Source organism: Chiloscyllium plagiosum, unplaced genomic scaffold (assembly GCF_037043375.1).
Source record: "Chiloscyllium plagiosum isolate Xiang-an unplaced genomic scaffold, Cpla_swu_hap1 HiC_scaffold_7, whole genome shotgun sequence".
Taxonomy (NCBI): Eukaryota; Metazoa; Chordata; class Chondrichthyes; order Orectolobiformes; family Hemiscylliidae; genus Chiloscyllium; species Chiloscyllium plagiosum.
Window position 1 is genome coordinate 55,676,020 of NW_028270145.1, and position 24,506 is coordinate 55,700,525.

The 24,506-nt window shown below is 41.3% G+C and overlaps 1 protein-coding gene across 6 annotated transcripts in view; it reads left to right on the top strand.

Moving 5' to 3' along the window:
* The window catches only part of ubr3 (ubiquitin protein ligase E3 component n-recognin 3), a 362,318-nt gene that overhangs the window by 314,136 nt on the left and 23,676 nt on the right, over positions 1–24,506 (top strand). For 5 of the 6 annotated variants that reach the window (XM_043693674.2, XM_043693675.2, XM_043693676.2 and 2 more), the window contains 3 exons: positions 4,280–4,401; positions 16,081–16,191; positions 19,786–19,911. In XM_043693674.2, the coding sequence (XP_043549609.1) occupies positions 4,280–4,401; positions 16,081–16,191; positions 19,786–19,911 (359 nt within the window). The remainder of the gene's footprint in view (positions 1–4,279; positions 4,402–16,080; positions 16,192–19,785; positions 19,912–24,506) is intronic. The other variant, XM_087989039.1, reaches the window with a different exon arrangement.

Below are 24,506 nucleotides of genomic sequence, written 5' to 3' on the forward strand. Positions count from 1 at the left end.
TGATTCAATCCTTGCAGGAAAATCAAGTCTCGCTATTGACCCTTCAATGCTGCACTGTCATGAAGACATACCGAGAAAGTCACTCACTCCATCATTATTATTCATGTTTTGTGCTCAACTCAAAATAATACATTAAACAATACATTGTACTGTTTCCACAGCTAAGCCAAAATCAACACTTACTTTAACCTTTCTACTGTGGAGAACATTGTTCATGACTCCAAACTCAATTATTCTTGATAGTAATGCAGCCTCCATAATCTCTAAAGCTTTAGAGCACAACCTGATGGCAGTTTGACTGATTGTAACTCCTGATTCTATCCAGATGTCACACTCTCTTTCTCTTTTCCCCAGAACCCTTTTCAAATATATATTTGATTCCCTTTTGAAAATTGTATTTGAACCTCCTCCCATCATTTTTTTGGGCAACATGTTCTAGATAACCATCACCTGTAACATTTGTAAAAACAAGTTCCATTCTCTCCTTTTGATTGTTATGCCAATTACTTTGAATCTGCCTGTTCTGTCTATTGGGCTTCTGCCATGGAAAGAGTTTTTCTTTACTTTATCAAACACTTCATAATTTTGAGTAGGCCTATTAAATCTCCCCTTCATCATTCTCTTTGGAGACCTTTTCCAGTTTTGCTCATCAGTTTGTCCCGAACATTGCTTTCAAGTCCTGTTTTGCTTGCCTGTGGCTTCCATCCTTAATGATTTACATGTTCCAAACTTCACAAACAAAAACAGAAATTACTAAAAAAAACTCAGCAGGTCTGGCAGCATCTGTGGAGAGAAATCAGAGTTAACATTTCAGGTCCAGTGACCCTCCTTCAGAACAAACTTCAAATGTATTAACTGTACTTTAATTTTCTTATCAGTTTGTCAAATCTCACCATAAGCTTGCTCTGCTTTGCATCTGCATACTGTTATTAATGTGTTCTCTGCTGCATCTGTCTAAATCTGGCTTTTAGTGCATTTAACCTGCCACCTTTTCTTCATCCACAGTTGAGTGATCAACTGCTTCTGACATTTTGTGAAACCTCGCTTCCCTTCTCTCTTTTTTTTGTTGCAACCTCTTGAAAACAAATGATTGTTAATCTAACTTTTAAGCATTTCTTCAACTTTTCCCTTTGTGACACAACATTTGTTTTCATCTGTACTTTTATTTACAATACGCAATGGGAACTTTATGTTTACAGGGTGTTATTTGCAGTAAAGACAAGCCAGGGAACTATAGACCGGTGAGCCTGACCTCAGTGGTGGGCAAGTTGTTGGAGGGAATCTTGAGGGAGGGGATGTACATGTGTTTGGAAAGGCAAGGACTGATTAGGGATAGTCAACATGGCTTTGTGCGAGGGAAATCATGTCTCACAAACTTGAGTTTTCTGAAGAAGTAACAAAGAAGATTAATGAGGGCAGAGCAGTAGATGTGATCTATATGGACTTCAGTAAGGCGTAGGACAAGGTTCCCCATGGGAGACTGATTAGCAAAGTTAGATCTCATGGAATACAGGGAGAACTAGCCATTTAGATACAGAACTGGTTCAAAGGTAGAAGACAGAGGGTGGTGGTGGAGGGTTGTTTTTCAGACTGTAGGCCTGTGACCAGTGGAGTGCGACTAGGATCGTTGCTGGGTCCTCTACTTTTTGTCATTTACATAAATGATTTGGATGCGAGCATAAGAGGTATAGTTGGTAAATTTGCAGATGACACCAAAATTGGAGGTGTAGTGGACAGCAAAGAAGGTTACCTCAGATTACACCAGGATCTTGACCAGATGGGCCAATGGGCTGAGAAGTGGCAGATGGAGTTTAATTCAGATAAATGCGAGATGCTGCATTTTTAGAAAGCAAATCTTAGCAGGAGATATCTACTTAATGGTAAGGTCCTAGGGTGTGTTGCTGAACGAATAGACCTTGGAGTGCAGGTTCATAGCTCCTTGAAAGTGGAGTCGCAGGTAGACGTAGTGAAGAAGGCGTTTGGTATGCTTTCCTTTATTGGTCAGAGTATTGAGTACAGGAGTTGGGAGGTCATGTTGTGGCTGTACAGGACATTGGTTAGGCCACTGTTGGAATATTGTGTGCAGTTCTGGTCTCCTTCCTATCGGAAAGATATTGTGAAACTTGAAATCGAGTTCAGAAAAGATTTACAAGGATGTTGCCAGGGTTGGAGTATTTGAGCTATACGGAGAGGCTGAACAGGCTGGGGCTGTTTTCCCTGGAGCGTCGGAGGCTGAGGGGTGACCTTATAGAGGTTTACAAAATTATGAGGGGCAAGGATAGGATAAATAGACCAAGTCTTTTCCCTGGGGTTGGGGAGTCCAGAACTAGAGGGCATAGGTTTTTGGTGAGGGGGGAAATATATGAAATAGACCTAAGGGGAAACGTTTTCACGCAGAGGGTGGTACATGTATGGAATGAGCTGCCAGAGGATGTGTTGGAGGGTGGTACAATTGCAACATTTGAGAGGCATTTGGATGGGTATATGAATAGGAAGGGTTTGGAGGGATATGGGCCAGGTACTGGCAGTGGGACTAGAATGGGTTGGGATATCTGGTCGGCATGGACGAGTTGGACCGAAGGGACTGTTTCCATGCTGTACATCTCTATGACTCTATGAATGTAGATATCTGTACCTGTTGAACAAACACTGGTGTTTTAGGGGCTATCTGTGTACATGACCAAGTTGTCATGCCAGGCATAACAATAATACAAGTCCTGGGGAAGCTTTTTAATAATTCTGCACATTCCTGGAGTCTAACTGGAACCAGTTCAGTCAGAGGGAAGGCTATCAGCCACATCAAACTTCTGTGTCAGTCTAAGCAACATATAGAGTAGTACGTAATTGAGACAATGGGGATCTTGCCCACCTTCTGAAGAGCCAGCAAGAGCATTGCCTTGCCTCTTATAGAGGATGCCTGTCTTATTAATTATTGCTTGACACCTAATTGGAGAGTAGTGGACCTTTTCTGTAATGAAGGACCTTGGGAGTGCAATCCAGTCTCTTGAAAAACTGCTGGCCAAGGGCCATCAGCAAAGTGGTGTCTGCTATCAGTATGGCATCCGTCATCCATTTACCAGATCCCAAATCTCAAGTGAACAATTGCAGGTGGATATTGGGGGTGAACATCAAAGGCAGAGGTTACGTGGTCCCTGCCCCATTCGGATGCTGGGTCCCTCAATTGGGCCTTTGAACAAGAGACACACCTCACTGGCAGCATGTAAACACATGGCAAGCCTGCTGGGTAAATGCCAGTGGGAGCAGGATGAAGCCCTTAAGTTGCACTAACTCCCATTTACATGCATGAGTTGGCAGCAGGGTGTGAAGGCCATCCACAGGCCTTCCCTTCATGGAATTAATTTGGACAGAGGTGGAAAAGTAGCTTGATCCCCAACTGCTGCTCTTTGCCTGATTGAATAACTCTCACCACCACATTCACCATGATGACGAGTGTTAAATTCTAGCTGGGAAAAGTTTCTGTCATTTCCCAAATGTTAGTGTACAAAAATGTCCCCTTTCATGAACTGGAAGGGCTGTCTTTTGCTGAATGCGGAACGAGTCTGTCGCATTCGAACAGAGTTATACTCATATTACTCTGATAACTATCTGCCCTGTCTTCTTTATCAAATGCAAAATTACAGTTCCACCATTATTTGATGGCATTTTAGGAATTGAGAATATACATTGGAGATATGGTTTATGATATTGAAAAGTGCAGCAAAGATGAAATTCAGAGCCTGCTTCTCAGATTGTCCAGCTCTGCCTGTCTCTCTCTCTCTCTCTCTCTCTCTCTCTCTCTATGGGATATATGAAACATTCTTTGTTCCAGTTCTACTCTGTGGTTAGGAGAGAAAATGCAGCAGAAGAGATGGAACTGATCGTGACACAAAAGGCTGGTCCACTTACAAGATTCATTAGGCAAGATTGAACCAAATGCTTAATTAGTTGTCTCAAATGTCCATTAAATAAGTCGTTTTCAGTTGTCCAGTGTCCGACTATTTGAACCTTTGCTTCAGGGCTTGTTTCAAAATCATGAATGCCACAATATTTCTCCCTAAGTACTGTTTTGTGTTTCATAGAAATCATTGCAGTACATTCAACTTTTATTCATTGTGGTAATGTGTGCTTCTGATAAAGTCTGTGTGTGCTTCCAGTTCATGCCCTTGGGAAAATATATGATGTGTATTTTCTATTTCTTTAGTCTGCAATCTAAAGTGTTATTCTACATCAAAAGCAGATGTCGAGAAGTTTTCTTGTAACCATGTTTTTTGTTTAACAGAACATTTTACCTGCATTGTGAAAGTGTTGTACAATTTATTATACACACAAGCTGTTTCAACACTTTCATTTCAATTCAGCGAAGAGGAAAGAGCAGCTTGGAAGAATTCCGGAAAGCTCAAGGTCAGTGTACTCATTTAGGATTCAATTATGTGAAAAGGTGGACTTTTGCCATGGAGTTTGATGTGTTGCTCTGATTTGTAATTACATGCCACTCCTTTCTTAAAGCAGTTTTCCTTTGAAGAAGTGAATTACTTTTACAAATGTATCTCACTTCCTTGAGTTTCAAAGACATTATGGCTTGCATTAACGTGTAACAACTTTACAGTGTATAGCCTACCACAAAACGCACGTTTTTTTTTTAAGTTATTTCTCATCATTGACCCTTAGTTGGTTTGATTTATTCCTGCCACACATACCAAGGTACAATGAAAAGTGTTGTCTTACATGACGTATAGGCAGATCGTATGATACAACTGCATCAGGGTAACAACAGAACAGAGCGCAGGATATAATGTTACAACTGCCAAGAAGGTGCAGAGAGAGATCAACATTGACATTAATGGAGTCCATTCAAAAACCTGATAACAGCAGGGAAGAAACTATTATAGAGTCATAGAAATGTACAGCTTGGAAACAGACCCTTCAGTCCAACCCGTCCATGCCGACCAGATATCCCAACCCAATCTAGTCCCACCTGCCAGCACCCGGCCCATATCCCTCCAAACCCTTCCTATTCATATACCCATCCAAATGCCTCTTAAATGTTGCAAATGTACCAGCCTCCACCACATCCTCTGGCAGCTCATTCCATGCACATAACACCCTCTGCATGAAAACTTTGCCCCTTAGGTCTCTTTTATATCTTTCCCCTCTCACCCTAAACCTATGCCCTCTAGTTCTGGACTCCCCGACCCCAGGGAAAAGACTTTGTCTATTTATCCTATCCATGCCCCACATAATTTTGTAAACCTCTATAAAGTCACCCCTCAGCCTCCGACGCTCCAGGGAAAACAGCCCCAGCCTGTTCAGCCTTTCCCTATGGCTCAAATCCTCCAACCCTGGCAACATCCTTGTAAGGAGAAGGTGAGGTCTGCAGACGCTGGAGATCAGAGCTGAAAATGTGTTGCTGGAAAAGCGCAGCAGGTCAGGCAGCATCCAGGGAACAGGAGAATCGACGTTTCGGGCATAAGCCTGAAGAAGGGCTTTTGCCCAAAACGTCGATTCTCCTGTTCCCTGGATGCTGCCTGACCTGCTGCGCTTTTCTAGCAACACATTTTCAGCCAACATCCTTGTAAGTCTTTTCTGAACTCTTTCAAGTTTCACAATATCTTTCCGGTAGGAAGGAGACTAGAATTGCAATATTCCAACAGTGGCCTAACCAATGTCCTGTACAGCCACAACATGACCTCCCAACTCCTGGACTCAATGCTCTGACCAATTAAAGAAAGCATACCAAACTACGTCTACCTGCGACTCCACTTTCAAGGAACTATGAACCTGCACTCCAAGGTCTCTTTGTTCAGCAACACTCCCTCGGACCTTACCATTAAGTGGATATCTCCTGCTAAGATTTGCTTTCCCAAAATGCAGCACCTCGCATTTATCTGAATTAAACACCATCTGCCACTTCTCAGCAAATTGACCCATCTGGTCAAGATCCTGTTGTAATCTGAGGTAACCCTCTTTGCTGTCCACTACACCTCCAATTTTGGTATCATCTGAAAACTTACTAACTGTACCTCTTATGCTCGCATCCAAATCATTTATGTAAATGACAAAAAGTAGAGGATCCAGCACTGATCCTTGTGGCACTCCACTGGTCACAGGCCTCCAGTCTGAAAAACAACCCTCCACCACCAACCTCTATCTTCTACCTTTGAGCCAGTTCTGTATTCAAATGGCTAGTTCTCCCTGTATTCCATGAGATCTAACCTTGCTAATCAGTCTCCCATGGGGAACCTTGTCGAACGTCTTACTGAAGTCCATATAGATCACATCTATTGCTCTGCCCTCATCGATCTTCTTTGTTACTTCAAAAAACTCAATCAAGATTGTGAGACATGATTTCCCTCCCACAAAGCCATGTTGACTATCCCTAATCAGTCCTTGCCTTTCCAAATACATGTACATCCTGTCCCTCAGGATTCCCTCCAACAACATGCCCACCACTGAGGTCAGGCTCACCGGCCTATAGTTCCCTGGCTTGTCCTTACCGTCCTTCTTAAACAGTGGTACCACGTTTGCCAACCTCCAGTCCTCCGGCACCCCATCTGTGACTATCAGTGATACAAATATCTCAACAAGAGGCTCAGCAGTCTCTTCTCTAGCTTCCCCCAGAGTTCTTGAATCTGTCTGCCTGATGGAAGAGGGTGTAAGGGAATATAACTGGGGTGGGGAGATATTGGTTGATTTTCCAATGCAGCAGGAAGTATAGATGAAGTCAGTGGATGGAAGGCAGGTTTGCATGATGGACTCAGCTACATTCACAACTGTCTGTCGTTTCTTTCTGTCTTGGCAAGAGCAGTTGCCATACCATGCAGTAATGCATCGAGATAGGATGCTTTCTATGGTGCATCTATAAAAATTTGTAAGAGTCTTTAGGGGCATGCCAACTTTTCTTAGCCACCTGAGGAATAGAGGCGTTGCTGTGCTTTCTTGACGGTAGTGTCAACATGGACCAGGACAGATTCTTGGTGATACTTATTGTGAAGACGTTGAAGCTCTTGACCATCTCAGCTCCGTTGATGCAGACAGGGGCTTGCCCTCCACTCCACTTTTGAAATCAGTGAATAGGTCCTTTGTTTTGCTGATGTTGATAGAGAGATTGTTATCTTTATACCATGCCATTAAGCACTCCTTTCTGTACCCCGTCTTGTCGTTGTTTGAGATCCAACCTACAACGGTGATGTTGTCAGCAAACTTCTAAATGGAGGTGGTGCAAATTTGGCCACACAGTCATGTGTGTATAGGAATTATAGTTGGGGGCTGAGCATGCAACCTTGCAGGGCACCATGTTGACGATTATAGCAGAGAAGGTATTTTCATCTGGCCTTACTGACTGTGGTTTGTTGGTCAGGAAGTTTAGAATCCAGTTACTGAGGAGGTAAGCAGAAACCTAGATCCCAGAGTTTGGAGATGGGTTTGTTTAGAATTATGGTGTTGAAGGCGGAGCTGTAATCAATAAGTAGGAGCCTGACATAGATATGCTTATTTCAGAGATGAGTGTAGGGCCAGAAAGATGGCATCTACCACGGGCCTGTTGCACTGGTAGGCAAATTGCAAAGGATCCAGGGCAATCTGGGAAAATGGAGTTGATGTGAGCCATGACCAACCTGTCAAAACACTTCATAATTATGAAGTGCTGAGCCACCTGGCAGTAGTCAATGAGGCACGCTGCATGATCTTTCTTTGGCATTGGGATCATGGTGCTTCTTGAAGCAAGTGCTGACTTTAGATTGTAGTAAGGAGATGTTTACTATATCTGTGAATACTCCCACTAGCTGGTCTGCACAGGATCTGAGTGCACTGCCGGGGACTCCATACAAGCTGGTCGCTTTTTGTGGGTTCAGCCTTAAAAAGGTGGATCTAATGTCTGTGGCAGTGACTGAGGATACACGTGCATCCAACGCTAATGGGACAGGTGATATTGTTTCACTGCCCTGCTGTTGAAAATTACACAGCTTGGTGAACAGCCCACATATCTATGTAAAATTAATCCAAGAAATAGTGGGAATGGGTAGCAGGTCAGTCATGTGAGGAGAATGTGCTGATAGCTCAGGATAGACTTGTTAATTGAAATGAGAATGTATTACATGTCCAAACTACTTAATATAATTGTAATAAGTGTAGGAATGAATGGAGAATAGGTAAAATCCAGGAAATCTAGGACTTCCGTTGCAAAGTTTCACTTAATACTCTGGAACTTTTTTAAAAGAGTCTGTAAAGAGATCAACATGCTATTAAATAGACAAGAGTGACTATGATCCCAGTAGATAGTAATACTGGACAAGTCAGATCCAAGAGTGAAATCTGGCTTATTTTATTCATTTTTTAATTCATGTGTTATTTTCTGGGTTTGTAGATTGTGAAGGAGCAAAAATGGCCTTTAGTAGAGTGATATGTGCTTCTTGTCAGTTGTGGGAGTTTAAAGAGAGTTTATGGGTTACTGCGGATTATATCTGCCATAAATGCTGTCGGTTGCGAATCTTATCAGATTGAATGGATCGATTGGAGAGACAGTTAGAAGCAATGAGAAATTTGCAACAGCAACAGTATGTGATGGATGGCGGTTATGGGAAGGGGGTAAGATCTCAAATACAGTCACATAGATGGGTTAACTCCAGGAAAGGTAAGAGAGGTAGGTAGCTAGGGCAGAAGTCTTCTGTGGCTATTTCAAACAGGTATGCTGTTTTGGGAAATGTAGGGGTGATGGATACTCAGGGGAACGTAGCACAAACAGTCAAGTTTCTGGTATTGAGATTGGCTGTAATGCATCAAGGGGTAGGTCGGGTTCCAAGAGATCAATTGTGTTAGGGGATTCTCTAGTCCGAGGTACAGACAGATGTTTCTGTGGCCAGCAGCAAAAAAACAGGATGGTGTGTTGCTTCCCTGGTGCCAGGATCAAGGATGTCTCAGAGAGGGTGCAGAATGTTCTCAAGGGGGAGAGGGGCCAGCAAGAGGTCATTGTCCATAATGGAACCAACAACATAGGAAGGGAAAAGGTTGAGATTCTGAAGGGAGATTACAGAGCATTAGGAGGAATTTAAAAAGGAGGTCCTCGAGAGTAGTAATGTCTGGATTAGGCTCGGTGCTACGAGCTAGTGAGGGCAGGAATAGGCAGATAGAGCAGATGAATGCATGGTTGAGGAACTGGTGTATGGGAGAAGGATTCACATTTTTTGGATCATTGGAATCTCTTTTGGGGTAGAAGTAACCTGTGCAAGAAGGACAGATTGCACCTAAATTGGAAGGGTGACATATACTGGGTGGAAAATTTGCTAGAGCAGATCGGGAGGATTTAAACTGACAAGGTTGGGAGTGGGAGTGGGGGGGGGGGGGGGGGGCGCGGGGGCGCGGGAGTGGGGAGTGGGGGAGAGGTGGGACCCAGGAAGATAGTGATGAAAGAGGTCAATCTGAGACTGGTACAGTTGAGAACAGAAGTGAGTCAAACAGTCAGGGCAGGCAGGTTCAAGGTAGGACTATAAATTTACTGCATTTATTTCAATTCAAGGGGCCTAACAGGGAAGGCGGATGAACTCAGGGCATGGTTAGGAACATGGGACTGGGATATCGTAGCAATTACAGAAACATGGCTCAGAGATGGGCAGGACTGGCAGCTTAATGTTCCAGGAGACAAATGCTACAGGAAGGATAGAAAGGGAGGCAAGAGAGGAGGGGGAATGGCGTTTTTTATAAGGGGTAGCATTACAGCTGTGCTGAGGAGGATATTCCTGGAAATACATCCAGAGAAGTTATTTGGGTGGAACTGAGAAATAAGAAAGGGATGATCACCTTATTGGGATTGTAGTATAGACGTCCTAATAGTCAGAGGGAAATTGAGAAACAAACTTGTCAGGAGATCTCAGCTATCTATAAGAATAATAGGGTGGTTATGATAGGGAATTTTAACTTTCCAAACATAGACTGGGACTACCATAGTGTTAAGGGTTTAGATGGAGAGGAATTTGTTAAGTGTGTACAAGAAAATTTTCTGATTCAGTACGTGAATGTACCTACTAGAGAAGATGCAAAACTTGACCTACTTTTGGGGCAGCACTTTGAGGCCAGTGACCATAATTCTATTAGATTTAAAATAGTGATGGAAAAGAATAGACCTGATCTAAAAGTTGAAGTTCTAAATTGGAGAAAGGCCAATTTTGACCTTTAGGCAAGAACTTTCGAAAGCTGATTGGAGGCAGATGTTCACAGGTAAAGGGACGGCTGGAAAATGGGAAGCCTTCAGAAATAAGATAACAAGAATTCAGAGAAAGTATATTCCTGTTCGGGTGAAAGGAAAGGCTGGTATGTTTAGGGAATGCTGGATGACTAAAGAAATTGAGGGTTTGGTTAAGAAAAAGAAGGAAGCATATGTAAGGAATGGACAGGATAGATTGAGTGAATTCTTAGAGTATAAAGGCAGTAGGAGTAGAATTAAGAGGGAAATCAGGAGGGCAAAAAGGGGACATGAAATAGCTTTGGCAAATAGAATTAAGTAGAATTCAAGAGTTTTTACAAATACATTAAGGACAAAAGGGTAACTAGGGAGAGAATAGGGCCCCTCAAAGATCAGCAAGGCGACTTTTGTGTGGAGCCGCAGAAAATGGGAGAGATACTAAACGAGTATTTTGCATCAGTATTTCCTGTGGAAAAGGATATGGAAGATATAGACTGGAGGGAAATAGATGGTGACACCTTGCAAATGTCCATATTACAGAAGAGGAAGTGCTGGATGTCTTGAAACACACAAAGGTGGATAAATTCCCCAGGACCTGATCAGGTGTACCCTCGAACTCTGTGGGAAGCTAGGGAAATGATTGCTGGGCCTCTTGCTGAGATATTTGTATCATCGATAGTCACAGGTGAGGTGCGGGAAGACTGGAGATTGGCTAACGTGGTGCCACTGTTTAAGAAGGGTGGTAAGGACAAGCTAGGGAACTATAGACCAGTGAGCCTGACGTCAGTGGTGGGCAAGTTGTTGGAGGGAATCCTGAGTGACAGGATGTACATGTATTTGGAAAGAAGAAGTGGTGGAGGCTGGTACAATTGCAACATTTAAAAGGCATTTGCATGGCTATATGAATAGGAAGGGTTTGGAGCGATATGGGCCGGGTGCTGGCAGGTGGGACTAGATTGGGTTGGGATATCTGGTCGGCATGGACGCGTTGGACTGAATCGGTTTCCGTGCTGTAGCTCTCTATGACTCTAAGTCAGTAATCCATAAATGGCTTATTCTGAAGTTTTGCAGACATGGCTTGCTCAGAATACACAATCTTGTGATGTTCTTTCAGTTATTTTTACAAAAGGAATAAATGTGTTTCGCCCATACTGATAAAATAAGTTTAATTTTCAGAAATGGGAGAGATTAATTGGGTAGCTTATAAATAGCAAGCTTCCCTCCAACACAGCTTGTTGTTGACAAGCTTGCCTCCAGCTCAACTGGTTCTTAGCTAACTTTCCTCTAATAATCTAGATAAAATGAGAGCCTCTCAAGCCCAGTCACTGTTCAAAGAAACCTCAGCATCTTCGACAGCAAAGCAAGCAATTGTCACCAGTCTTGGAAGCCTTGTTAAAATAAATCTCCAATATCCACAATGAACTTTCAATTACCTCTTTTAAATTTACCTCTTTTGTATATCCACAAAACATGAAACAAATTCCACAATCCTTCAAAGCATGAGTCTTCCAAGCAATATTAAATATAAAGCAACTTCATAATATAGCAAACTATTCATTATTTCATTATATTTTTGCCATAATATTTCCCAAAGCCACAGCTTCTGGAAATCTGATTTAAGGATCCATTATTTTTCAAAGTTATTGGTTCTGACTCATGACTTCAGTAAAGTTCAATTAATACCCTGTGGAGTGTTTCTTCGAAGATAGTATCAGCATTTAACATGCTAGTTAATTCATGATTGGAGCTTCCCTAGTGCCAGACATGTATGATATGTCTGGCAAAATTTAATCACTTATTTATGTAATCCTTGACAATAAAAATGTTTTCGTATTTTAGCCTGGACTTTCATAATACATGAGTGACCTGCCATTGGGTTTTTGCGAACTACTGTGTAAGGTTTTGTTATGATACTCAGATGGTAAAGGAAAGGGTAATGTCACCATATTATATCAGACCAGAAGGCTGCTCTCTCATTTGAGAGAGATGACTGGTGGTGGTTTAACCTGCGGGTCACTACACCTCAGGCAAAAGAAGAGGTTGAGAGGAAGAGTCCTTCCTGGTAACCTCGGCCTGTGCGGGAATTAAACCTATGCTGTTGGCATCACACTGCATTACAACGTCCTGTTAAAGGGTTATGTCTGGAACGTCACGTCAACTCTATTGCTGTTCAGATACAGCCTGACTTGCTGTGCCTTTTCCAGAGCCACACTTTATTGACTGTGACTCTTCAGCATCTGCCGTTCTCATTATCTCCCAGCCAACTAGGCTAACCAACCTTGACTCAGATGACGCCACCTCATGGACTACTACCCATTCCTCATTGTCTGGTATTTGAGGTGATTCTCCATTATCTCACTAACACTTTAGTCTTTTCATAATAACTCAGGTCCTGGTTCTAATTCAACATTTCAGTTGACTGATTAATACAGCTCTCTCAACTCCACATCCATCTGTTGCATCTCTTTTAAAGAAGATGAGCTAAATATGTGATTCTCATTCTCTTTATATTCATATTTTTTGCTTAAGGTTTCAAAAATAGTGTCAGATCACTGATTTTCTAACTCATCTCCCTTTTTCATATACTCTTTCTTTTCCTTTCTAATTCTATGAGCCTAAGATCTAATCATAACATGGTCAAGACACAATCAGGATGTTCCTTCTGTGACAGAAAAACAAAACTGCATATGTACAACAATTGGGAAAGATCTCTTCATGAACAACAAGAGAGATTTAAATCTTATTCCCAGTATTAACACAGGAAGTCAACCCCAATTAAGCATCACTCCTACCTTCACTCTTTAATCTCTTACTCAACTGATGATGTCACAAGCCTTTTCATTTTTGTCGGTCCACCAGATGTCATTTTCTCTATCTCCCTGAGGCACACAGATACAGGCTAACCCACTGACCTATTTCATTGAACTCTAAGGAAGAAATTCAGGTCATCTTTGCAGTTACTTTGACTACTTCACGGCTGCTAAATAACACTGGTTGGTGTGAATCTTCTGAACTGAGCCTAATTGTATACTTTGGCCCTTTTTCTTGGTTGACAAAGCTCAGATTAGTCAACGTTACAACGACTATCTCTACTTTAAATCCAGCTTCTCAAATAATTACAAAAAATTATAATTTTCATTGAACCATTTTTAAGCATTGAAAAGATATTAAAGAGTAACAAGATATAATGAGCTAAATTGTATGTTGCAATTCGGTTGATTATGTAAAAAAGAGAGGTTAGAATTCTAAAGTTATGTTGTAGAAGCCTGACATAGAAATAAATAAGCTGGACTGAGATGGAAATTTACAATGGTATGCATCTTCAAAAGCTCTTTGGAAATCATGATAGTGCTTACATACAAAGTATGGATTTTAAACAAAGTGGTTATTCACTGGTAAAGAAGATACTGTGAATAACAGCAAATATTGCGCATCTTACTGTTTTCTACAATTGCATGTAAATTCTGACTGGAAATAAGATGAGGGAAGAATCAGCAAGAGAACAGTCACTGTAGAAAGTGGAGAAGGAAGGAAATTAGATTAATGGAAATGCTTCGGAGATGATGGAAGATATGAAGAGTAGGATAAAAAGTGAGGACTAAAAGACCTATTATTTGGCAAGGCAGAGATCAAAAGTTTAGAAAATTAGGCAGACATGATCAAGGTCCTTGTTAACCATAAATCCAGAAATCCGTTGAGAGAAAATTTATCAGAAACTGGAATACAACATGATATCATCAGAGAGGACATTAGTAAAGGCGTAAGTTTAAAAGAAAGCTTTTCAGCCTTTCCAGAAAGGAAATGTTTTAAAGTAAGCATACTCTAAATTGTATATGAAAATATATAATCTTATAATAGATATCCATTGAAACTCAATCTTCAGAGGTGAAGAACAAGTCAGATTTGAGCCATAATTGGTGAGGGATTTTGTAGAAATAGGAACAGTATTCAAATGAAGCTGTTTGGGTTGCCAAAAGAACAGGAAGCATTCGGAATATTGTCTGTGCAAGAGAAGAAAAGCTTATAAAAAATACCTGAATAGGATTCTAACAAGTGTGTTTAAAACATTTTGTAAAAGAAGCAGAAATGGGAACCATGCAGGTCCTTACTTGTTTAAAAAAAACTGTTTAGTTCACACACTTTCATACCCACGTTCCATAAAGGAATAAAGAAAAAATATCAGCTGGTGCAGTGGTATACTGTAGATGAATGATCTTATAGAGATAGAAGTTGAGTTTTGGTGAGGGAGCCCTTATGGAATGTTGTTTCAATAGCAGTATTTGTTACTGATCTCTAATTGTCCTTGAACTGCGAGGCCATTTCGTAGTGCAGTTCAAATTGAACCACAGGCTGTGCATCTGGAGTCACATGAAGGCATGACCAGTAACAATGACAGATCAAGGAAATTACTGTTATCATAATCTCAACTCAGGGTCAGCTAGAATGCTACGGTTGAAAACAGTATGGTACAGCCTGTGATAGTAACTGGGGAGTGGGATGAAAACGGTGGCTATGGAACAGAGTTTGTGTCATAGACTGAAGAAAATGGCATGTGTTGCTTCAAAAGTTAATTGTAGGACATTTCTGCTGATTCAGTGCTAGATGTCAGAACAGGAGTGTGACAAATTTGGTGGAAGTAATGGGTTGAAAGCAGTGATGAAAGAAAAGCATGTATCATCAGCTCACTTAGAATATAGCATGTTTGAGCATTATGTCTTTGAGAGGCACCATGATGCAGGAAGGGACCAAAGAATAAAAGGTAAAGTTGCCATAGTCACAGAGGACCATAGGACTGCGCTGACTTTGGAGAAAGACAATTGGCGAGTTAATCTAAGAGTCACCATGCCTCAGGGAAGGGGTGAGATTAAGGTAGTGGCACCTTAATACCAAGGACTATATCCTGTGGTTTTTAGAGGTGATAATATGAGAGTTGGAAAAGAAGCCATACAAGAAATTCACCTGACTACAAATGAATAGATAAGAATGCAACCAGTGGACTCAAATCATTAATTCTGTTTCTCTCTACTGGACCTCCTGCGTTTCTCCATCATTTTGTTTTACGGCATGATTTCCAGCATGCACAGTATTTTGCTTTTATATAGTAATCTAGAGCCTTGGATCAGTAATCTGTCAACAATCCTAGAGCTATAAATGCAAATGGTACTGAATTTAAATTCAGTTAATTAAATAAATCTCAGATTAACAAAGCACTACTTGTTTCATGATCATGAAGCTACGAGATTCTGGTAAAAACAACTGTTTCACTAATGACTTTAAGGAAAAAAACCTGACCTTACACAGCCTGGGCTGTGAGACTCCATGGTTCTTGTGTCCCTTGAAAATAGTCTATCTAGCCACTTGGTTGTATCAAAACCTATTAAAATAGACTACCAGTTCGTAAAGGTGGCTCATCATTGCCTTCATGGGTATTTAAAGATGAAAAACCAATGCTGATCTTGTCAGAATTATCAAAATCCCATGAATATATGACTAAAGAAGCATCCTTAAATTGATGTAATTGATATTGTAGATTCTAAGCATGAACAGTTTGCTTTCTTACTCTAAGTATTATGACTGTTTGTTGAAGAGTCCCATAACCAATAGACTGTTTGCATTTTGCTAACTATCAGTTAATGCGCCTTCCCCAATGATTATTGAGACACTTATTGTCTGAACTAATCAGTTTCCTAATGTTCACAACTTCATATTAAAGTTACTGAAATTTGTAATTTTCTTTTACATTATTACCAACATATTCATATCTCAGCTTTCTCTATACCAACAGCAATTCTTTTAAAGTAATTATTCTTATTATATTTGCCTGATATATTTTCCCAGAGTAATGGGATTGAATATTTTTATACGTTGTCCTGTACTAACTATTTTCATCTCTTTTTAAATTTTAGCAGACTATGTGTAATTCAGATAAATCTTGGGAAGTATTACTAAGCCACATCATCTGTGAGTTGTCAAAAGGGAGGCTTTACAATGCAAGTAACACAGGTCAAGTATCAATGGTAGGTCCAAATATAAATATATCAGCTAACTAATATGACATCATAAGTTTTGATGAAAACCCTTTATTCCTATTCCTTCCAAAATAAATCATTTTCTTTTAATGAGATAGCAAATTAAGATTTATCTCTAAATCTGTAAAGCCTAAATTCTAGACTAGTCTATTGAAGTTGTTTATAGCACAAAGAAGCATTCAAACCTTGGAAGCAGTGTAGATAAGAGCTACAAGATTGATCTATAAGGTCATAATTTCAATTTGAGGAAGAGTTAGGTAGCTCCTATTACACTGTTTTGAAGTGAGGAGAATGAAAAAGAACATTAACACACTTTTTAAATAGGATAAAAATGGTTAATCTCATGCATAGACTTAAACTAGCTGTGCAGTAGAAGAGGCAGAGATACCAAGTCAAGTTTAGGACAGATGTCAAAGGCCATCTTTGTACAAAGAAAGATAAAAGCCTGGAACAGTCTTCTAACAAGTATTGAAGAGACCGCAAAATGTTATGATAGTGGATGTTATGAAGGATGTATTTCTATGCGAAAATGAACAACATTAATCATATGGTGATTCAAATCCTGTACTTTACTTTGTCACGTCTTCCTGGTATCCATTTCAGATGTCAATCATGTGTTCTGTGTAGAAAATGGAAACGTTTGGATCATTTGTTGTTCATAGTTGTGAAGCCATGACTTCTTGCTGCCTTCATTATCTATTTAAAATTTACTTTTTCCCACTAAGTGACTTATGAATCGAGAATGAGAGTAAACGATTCTAAATTAATTTGCACAAAAAGCAAATGTGACATAAAAACTTCTCCACATCCCTTAGGATCTTTTATGTTTCAATTAATTTGTCTTAATCTTTTGTACACTAGCAGTTACGAACCTAGCCTATCCAACCTTTCTCACAGGGCAACTGACCCATTCCACATAATAGTCTAGTAACCTTTCTCTGAGCTGCTTTCATGTGGAATGCACTGAATGGAAATGTGGATGGGGACAGGTTCAATTGAGGCAGTCAAGTAGGCATTACATAATTATTTCAATAGAAACATGATGTGGAGGGTTACAGAGGTAAGATTGGAGAATGAAAAGCTGGTGCAGATACAATGGGCTGAATAATTTCCTGCACTGTAACAATTCTGTGTTGTACCATTATAGTGTCCCCTCTAATGTGTTGCTTTAGATATTGGAATTATACAAAGTTATCAAATGACTCTTTAAAGCCTTTACCTCTGAAATCTTTCTCCCTGGTTTCAATTATTTCTTCAATTGCATTCCACCCAAAATATGATGCATGATTGCGTAATGGAAAATTAGGTATATAATTGCTCTGAGCTTCTCTCAGCATTTTTAATGTCTGCACCTTACAATATATTTTGGCACCCGAAAGACGTGAATAAAAAATACATTACCCATAAACATAGCCACAATAGTTTTTCTCTTTTTCTCCCTCCCACCAACCACCTCTTTAAATGAACACACCTTGGATACACCTGTGCACAATCTGCACACAATCACACAATGGACGTTTGAATAAGCTACAGTTACAGTATCCTCCTTGGACAAATGATCAAGTTTGCATTAATCCATCTGTGTCATCACTTCTTATTTTCTACTATGTCCCTCTTGAAATCACAAAACCTGGACAAACTAATAGAGTTAAACTGGGGACATATGAAATGAAAAATTCATTGGACTATCTCTGCTTTTGGCAGAAACAAAATGGAGTGAATATGTTTTTGCTTAACATGTTTAAAATCTAAGACACTTTCAAGCTCAATGAACAGGCCCATGTTACATAATAATGCTGTATTGCATATTGCTCCATTATATATTTTATTATTATATTTATATACTAACACATATAATACAAATGTTACCTATATCATGAGTATCGAATCTATGCATTAATTTTCCTCTTCCTCATTGTGAATCTGTTTAATCTCCTTTATAAAAGCTTTTAAAAATTATTTTCTACAACAACAGAAGCATTAAATAATGATTAGCATTTCTTTTGAGTTCTCATTTTTCTCCTATATTCTGTGAATAAAAATGATCCTCACAGCATATTTAGAAGTTTAATTGTTATATTAACATCTGTTGTATTTAATTAGCTCTCTTAATATATAAAGACATCCCGGTGTGTTTCACTGGAGCACCATCAAATAAACTTTTGGTCAGAATTGAAGAAATATCAGGCTTTTGTGATAAAATCTGAAAGTCATAGAGATAATTGGGGAAAAGATAATAGACATATTTCAGTATATGGATTAGAATTTTAAAATGACACATTTTTGAATAGTGAGCCAAAATAAGACAGTAGATGCACTGGTAATGGATAAACAACTGGGTTACAATAGGCACAGCTAAAATTTCAATGGGTTCAAGTTTATGTAACGTGGATAATAGGAGACCATCCAGGAAAACATTAGAGTCGGCTAGCCTAGATATATTCTGGATGAGGGCTTCAGCAGCAGATAAGCTGAGGCAGGAGTGGAGACAATATGGATGATATTTGAATAATTTTGTTGGATTAATTGTTTAGAAAACATTGTTTACTCCCATAGTTTATATTAAAAGTTATTTACAGTATATTGGAGTCTGAGGATAGCTAGTATTTATTTGTATTTTAGTTTCTTTTGAGGGGTAAATGTTTGTTTGCTCTTCGATTTGGTAAGATACCCATTCTGTGAAAGAAGGTACCATTAATCCAGTCTCAACAGTCTCTAGCAGCTGCATCCTGCTAGTAACAGCAGCAAATGGCTCAGTGGTAAAACAAATAATAGCCTGCTGCTATTCTCGCATGACTCAAAAAATAAATATCGTCACTAAACCCTAAAAGTAAATGAAACTAATGTGTGAGAAGGGAATCTGTTGAAAACATTTTGAGTATATTTATTTTATTGGTAACAGTTGACAGTTTTAATATGATGGTCCATAGTAAAAGTTGGGAACTAAACGAACAGTAGGACTTTTAAAATATCAAATAATGTGGACCTCACCAAATTATAATTTAATACTTTGTTTTATATTTTGTATATGATGACTACTATAAATCATCTATAATTGAAATGTAAAGCTAATGTTAATTTTTAAAATATCTCTTGAACAAGTGTAAAATCTTTGCAAATTTTTGAAACTCTTCTTTGCAGTGATAGACTCCACATTAAAGTCCCACCGACCCTGGAGGTGTGTTATTGCATGTAGAAACAGGTTAATTAAAAACCAGAAACAAAACCAGAAATTGTTGGAAAAACTCAGCAGGTCTGGCAGCATCTGGGGAGAGAAGTTTGTGTTAATAGTTTGGGTTCAGTGACCTTTCTTCAGAACTTCAGTCCCACTGTTAGAAGAGTCACTGGACCCAAAACATTAACCCTGATTTCTTACCTAGATGCTACCTGACCTGCTGAGATTTTCCAGCAATTTCTGTTTTTGTTTTTGATTTTCTAGAATCTGCCGTTCTTTTGGTTTTTTTCTGATTAAAAATCATTTTACTTCAAGAATTCTACTGTTTATTTAAAAATGACAGAGAAATTTCTTGCTATCCTGCTTTCTTTCGACTTATAAGAGTTTGTGTTTTTTTTAATAATCAGCTTGGTACCAATGTCTGGTCTCCTCAGTCTATTGAATACAGTATCCAGCAGTTCTGTCTGCCTTTCCTCAGGACTACAAGCCTTCTTCAACACCACCTGTTTGGTAATGATCTTCCCAGTTGTCAGGTATCTTGACCAAAATTCTAATCTGGACGTGATGTGGTGTACTATTTTAATAGCCTTAACTTTAAAACTAAACATGTGTAAAGTGTTGATACAATATGCATGATACAATCTGGAAATATGATTATTTAATAATTCATTGTTTGTTTGCAATTTAACTTATTTTCTACTAATCTTTATTATTTCCATCAAGAAATAAATGAAATAAAAGTTGAGTTAAATGTTTCCTGAGGGTTCTATTATTAAAGATGCATTATCAATTAATCAAGCCGCAAAGACTGGAAAGTTGGTGATTCATTTCCCATTCTATGCTATATAAGCTAGGCCAGGGATATTCTTGATGGGCACAAACAATATAAACCCACAAATGTGTCTATTCCCATCCATGTACAGGTGATGTCAAACATCTCCTGTGGATTTCATGACAGTAGACCAAAAGTAAAGTGTGTGAAGAGACAACATAAACATTAAGGACTCAGCACCACATTTTCACTATGTATTTCCTTAAATTTTAAAATAGTACTTTTAATTAAATTGACTATCATTTATACACATAGCATCTTAAAGAACCTTGTTATGATCCCCGATGAGAATGTCACATTCATGTTAAAATCTGGTGAAGAGCTAGTAACCTTTATGTAGAATCGTACAGTATAGAAGAGGCCCTTGGATCCATCGAGGCTGCATCTTCAAAAACTATTCTAAGTCTGCACTAGTCCTGTTTTCCAGCACTTAAGTGTTGTAGCACTTAAAATGCTCATTGAAGTTTTGTTTAAAGGTTGTGAGGCTTCCCACCTCAACTGCCCTCCCAGGCAGTGCATTCCAGATTCCCACCACCCTCTGGGAGAATATATTTTCCTCAAATCCCCTCTAAGCCTCCTGCTTCTCACCTTAAAATTGTGCCCCTTTGTTATTGATTTTTCAAATTGTGGGAACAGCTGCTTTCTATCTACCCTGTGTATCTCATAATCTTATAAACCTCTATCAGATCCCTCCTAAGCCTTCTCTGCTCTAAAGAAAACAGCCTGAGCTTATCCAACTTTTCCTTATAACTAAATTGCTTCACTCCAGGCAACATTCTTGTGAATCTCCTCTGCACCTCCTTCAGTGTAATCACATCCTTTGTGCAGTGATCAGAACTGCACACACTACTCAAGCTTTGGCCTAAACAAAGTTTTGTACAGCTCCAGCATAACCTCACTGCTCTTATAATCTTTCCCATGACTGCTAAAGGTAATGTCCCATATGCCTTTTTAAGTACCCTATTAATCTGAGCTGCTACCTTTAGTGATCTGTCTCAAACACCCCGAGATCCTTTTGTTCCTCTGAGCTTCCTAGTGCCCTTCCATCATTTGAGTACTGCCTTGTCTTGTTACTTCTTCCAAAGTATAACACCTTAGACTTAGCAGGGTTAAGTTCCATCTGCCACTGATCTCCCCATCAGATCAATGTCCTCCTGGAACATAAGACCTTCTTCCTCGCTGTCAGTCAATCATCCATAAATGTATTTATCATCTTCCCATCCCTGCATTTTCTTCTTCATATCATGAACAATAAGGGACCCAGCACTGAATCCCACTGGTACACCACTGAACACCAGCCTCTAGTCACACAAGCAGCCTTCTACACCAGCTCTGTCTCAAACAAAGAACAAAAAACAAAAGAGAAGGGCAGCAGAGGAACAGGCCCTTTGGCCCTCCAGGCCCATGTTGATCATCATGCCCTAACTAAACTACAAAAACAAACCTTCTGCCTTTATTCGGTTTGTATCCCTCTATTCCCTCCCTATTCATGTAACCATCCAGATGCCTCTTCTGGCAGTGCATTCCAGGCTCCTACCACACTCTGCATGAAAAACATCCCTCACACATCTCCCTTAAACTATCCACTTTCACTTTGAACCTGTGCCCCATTGTAATTGAAACTCCAACTGTGGGAGAATGTCTCTATCCACCCTATCTCTATTAAGTCTCCTCTCAGCCGCTGATTTTCCAGTGAAAACAATTTAGTCTTTTTAACTTTTCATCATAGCTGAAAATGTGTTGCTGGAAAAGCGCAGCAGGTCAGGCAGCATCCAAGGAACAGGTGAATCGACGTTTCAGGCATAAGCCCGTCTTCAGGAATGAGGAAAGTGTGTCCAGCAGGCTAAGGTAAAAGGTAGGGAGGAGGGACTTTGGAAATGCGATAGGTGGAGGGAGGTCAAGGTGAGGGTGATAGGCCGGAGTGGGGTGGGGGCAGAGAGGTCAGGAAGATGATTGCAGGTTAGGAAGACGGTGCTGAGTTCAAGGGATTTGACTGAGACAAGGTGGGGGGAGGGGAAATGAGGAAACTGGAGAAATCTGAGTTCATCCCTTGTGGTTGGAGTGTTCCCAGGCAGAAGATGAGGCGCTCTTCCTCCAACCGTCGTGTTGCCATGGTCTGGCGATGGAGGAGTCCAAGGACCTGCATGTCCTTGGTGGAGTGGGAGTGGGAGGTGGAGTTAACGTGTTGGGCTACGGGGTGGTTGGGTTGGTTGGTCCGGGTGTCCCAGAGGTGTTCCGCAAGTAGGCGGCCTGTCTCCCCAATATAGAGGAGGCCACATCGGGTGCAGCGGATGCAATAGATGATGTGTGTGGAGGTGCAGGTGAATTTGTGGCGGATATGGAAGTGTCCCTTGGGACCTTGGAGGGAAATAAGGGGGGAGGTGTGGGCGCAAGTTTTGCATTTCTTGCGGTTGCAGGGGAAGGTGGCGGGAGTGGAGGTTGGGTTGGTAGGGGGGTGTGGACCTGACAAGGGAGTCACGGAGGGAGTGGTCTTTTCGGAACGCTGATGGGGAGGGGAGGGAAATATATCACTGGTGGTGGGGTCCGTTTGGAGGTGGCGGAAATGACGGCAGATGATACTTTGTACATGAAGGTTGGTGGGGTGGTAGGTGAGGACCAGTGGGGTTCTGTCCTGGTGGCAGTTGGAGGGGTGGGGCTCAAGGGCAGAGGAGTGGGAATTGGATGAGATGTGGTGGAGGGCATCATCGACTACGTCTGGCGGGAAATTGCAGTCCTTGAAGAAGGAGGCCATCTGGGTTGCACGGTTTTGGAACTGGTCCTCCTGGGAGCAGATGCGGCGGAGACTAAGGAATTGGGAATATGGGATGGCGTTTTTACAGGGGCAGGGTGGGAGGAGGTGTAGTCTAGGTAGCTGTGGGAGTCGGTCGGTTTATAGTAAATGTCCGTGTCGATTCGGTCATCCGAGATAGAAATGGAAAGGTCTTGGAAGGGGAGGGAGGAGTCGGAGATGGTCCAGGTGAATTTTGAGGTCGGGGTGAAAGTGTTGGTAAAGTGGATGAACTGTTCAACCTCCTCGTGGGAGCACAAGGCAGCGCCGATACAGTCATCGATGTAGCGGAGGAAAAGGTGGGGTTGATGCCAGTGTAGCTGCGGAAGACGGACTGTTCCACATATCCTCCGAAGAGGCAGGCATAGCTGGGGCCCATGCGGGCGCTCATGGCTACTCCTTTGGTTTGGAGGAAGTGGGAGGATTGGAAACCAACACCTTCCACCCGACCTCAAATTCACCTGGACCGTCTCAGACTCCTCCCTCCCCTTCCTAAACCTTTCCATTTCTATCTCGGGTTACCGAATCGACATGGACATTTACAATAAACCGACCGACTCCCACAGCTACCAAGACTACACCTCCTCCCACCCTGCCCCTGTAAAAACGCCATCCCATATTCCCAATTCCTTCGTCTCCGCCACATCTGCTCCCAGGAGGACCAGTTCCAAAACCGTACAACCCAGATGGCCTCCTTCTTCAAGGACCGCAATTTCCCGCCAGACGTAGTCGATGATGCCCTCCACCACATCTCTTCCACTTCCCGCTCCTCTGCCCTTGAGCCCCGCCCCTTAAACCGCCACCAGGACAGAACACCACTGGTCCTCACCTACCACCCCACCAACCTCCATGTACAACGTATCATCCGCCGTCATTTCCGCCACCTCCAAACGGACCCCACCACCAGTGATTTATTTCCCTCCCCTCCCCCTCAGCGTTCCGAAAAGACCACTCCCTCCGTGACTCCCTCGTCAGGTCCACACCCCCCACCAACCCAACCTCCACTCCCGCCACCTTCCCTTGCAACCGCAAGAAATGCAAAACTTGCGCCCACACCTCCCCCCTTACTTCCCTCCAAGGCCCCAAGGGACACTTCCATATCCGCCACAAATTCACCTGCACCTCCACACACATCATCTATTGCATCCGCTGCACCCGATGTGGCCTCCTCTATATTGGGGAGACAGGCCGCCTACTTACGGAACGTTTCAGAGAACACCTCTGGGACACCCGGACCAACCAACCCAACCACCCTGTAGCCCAACACTTTAACTCCCCCTCCCACTCCACCAAGGACATGCAGGTCCTTGAACTCCTCCATCGCCAGACCATGGCAACATGACTGTTGGAGGAAGAGCGCCTCATCTTCCGCCTCGGAACCCTCCAACCACAAGGGATGAACTCGGATTTCTCCAGTTTCCTCATTTTCCCTCCCCCCACCTTGTCTCAGTCAAATCCCTCGAACTCAGCACCGCCTTCCTAATCTGCAATCATCTTCCTGACCTCTC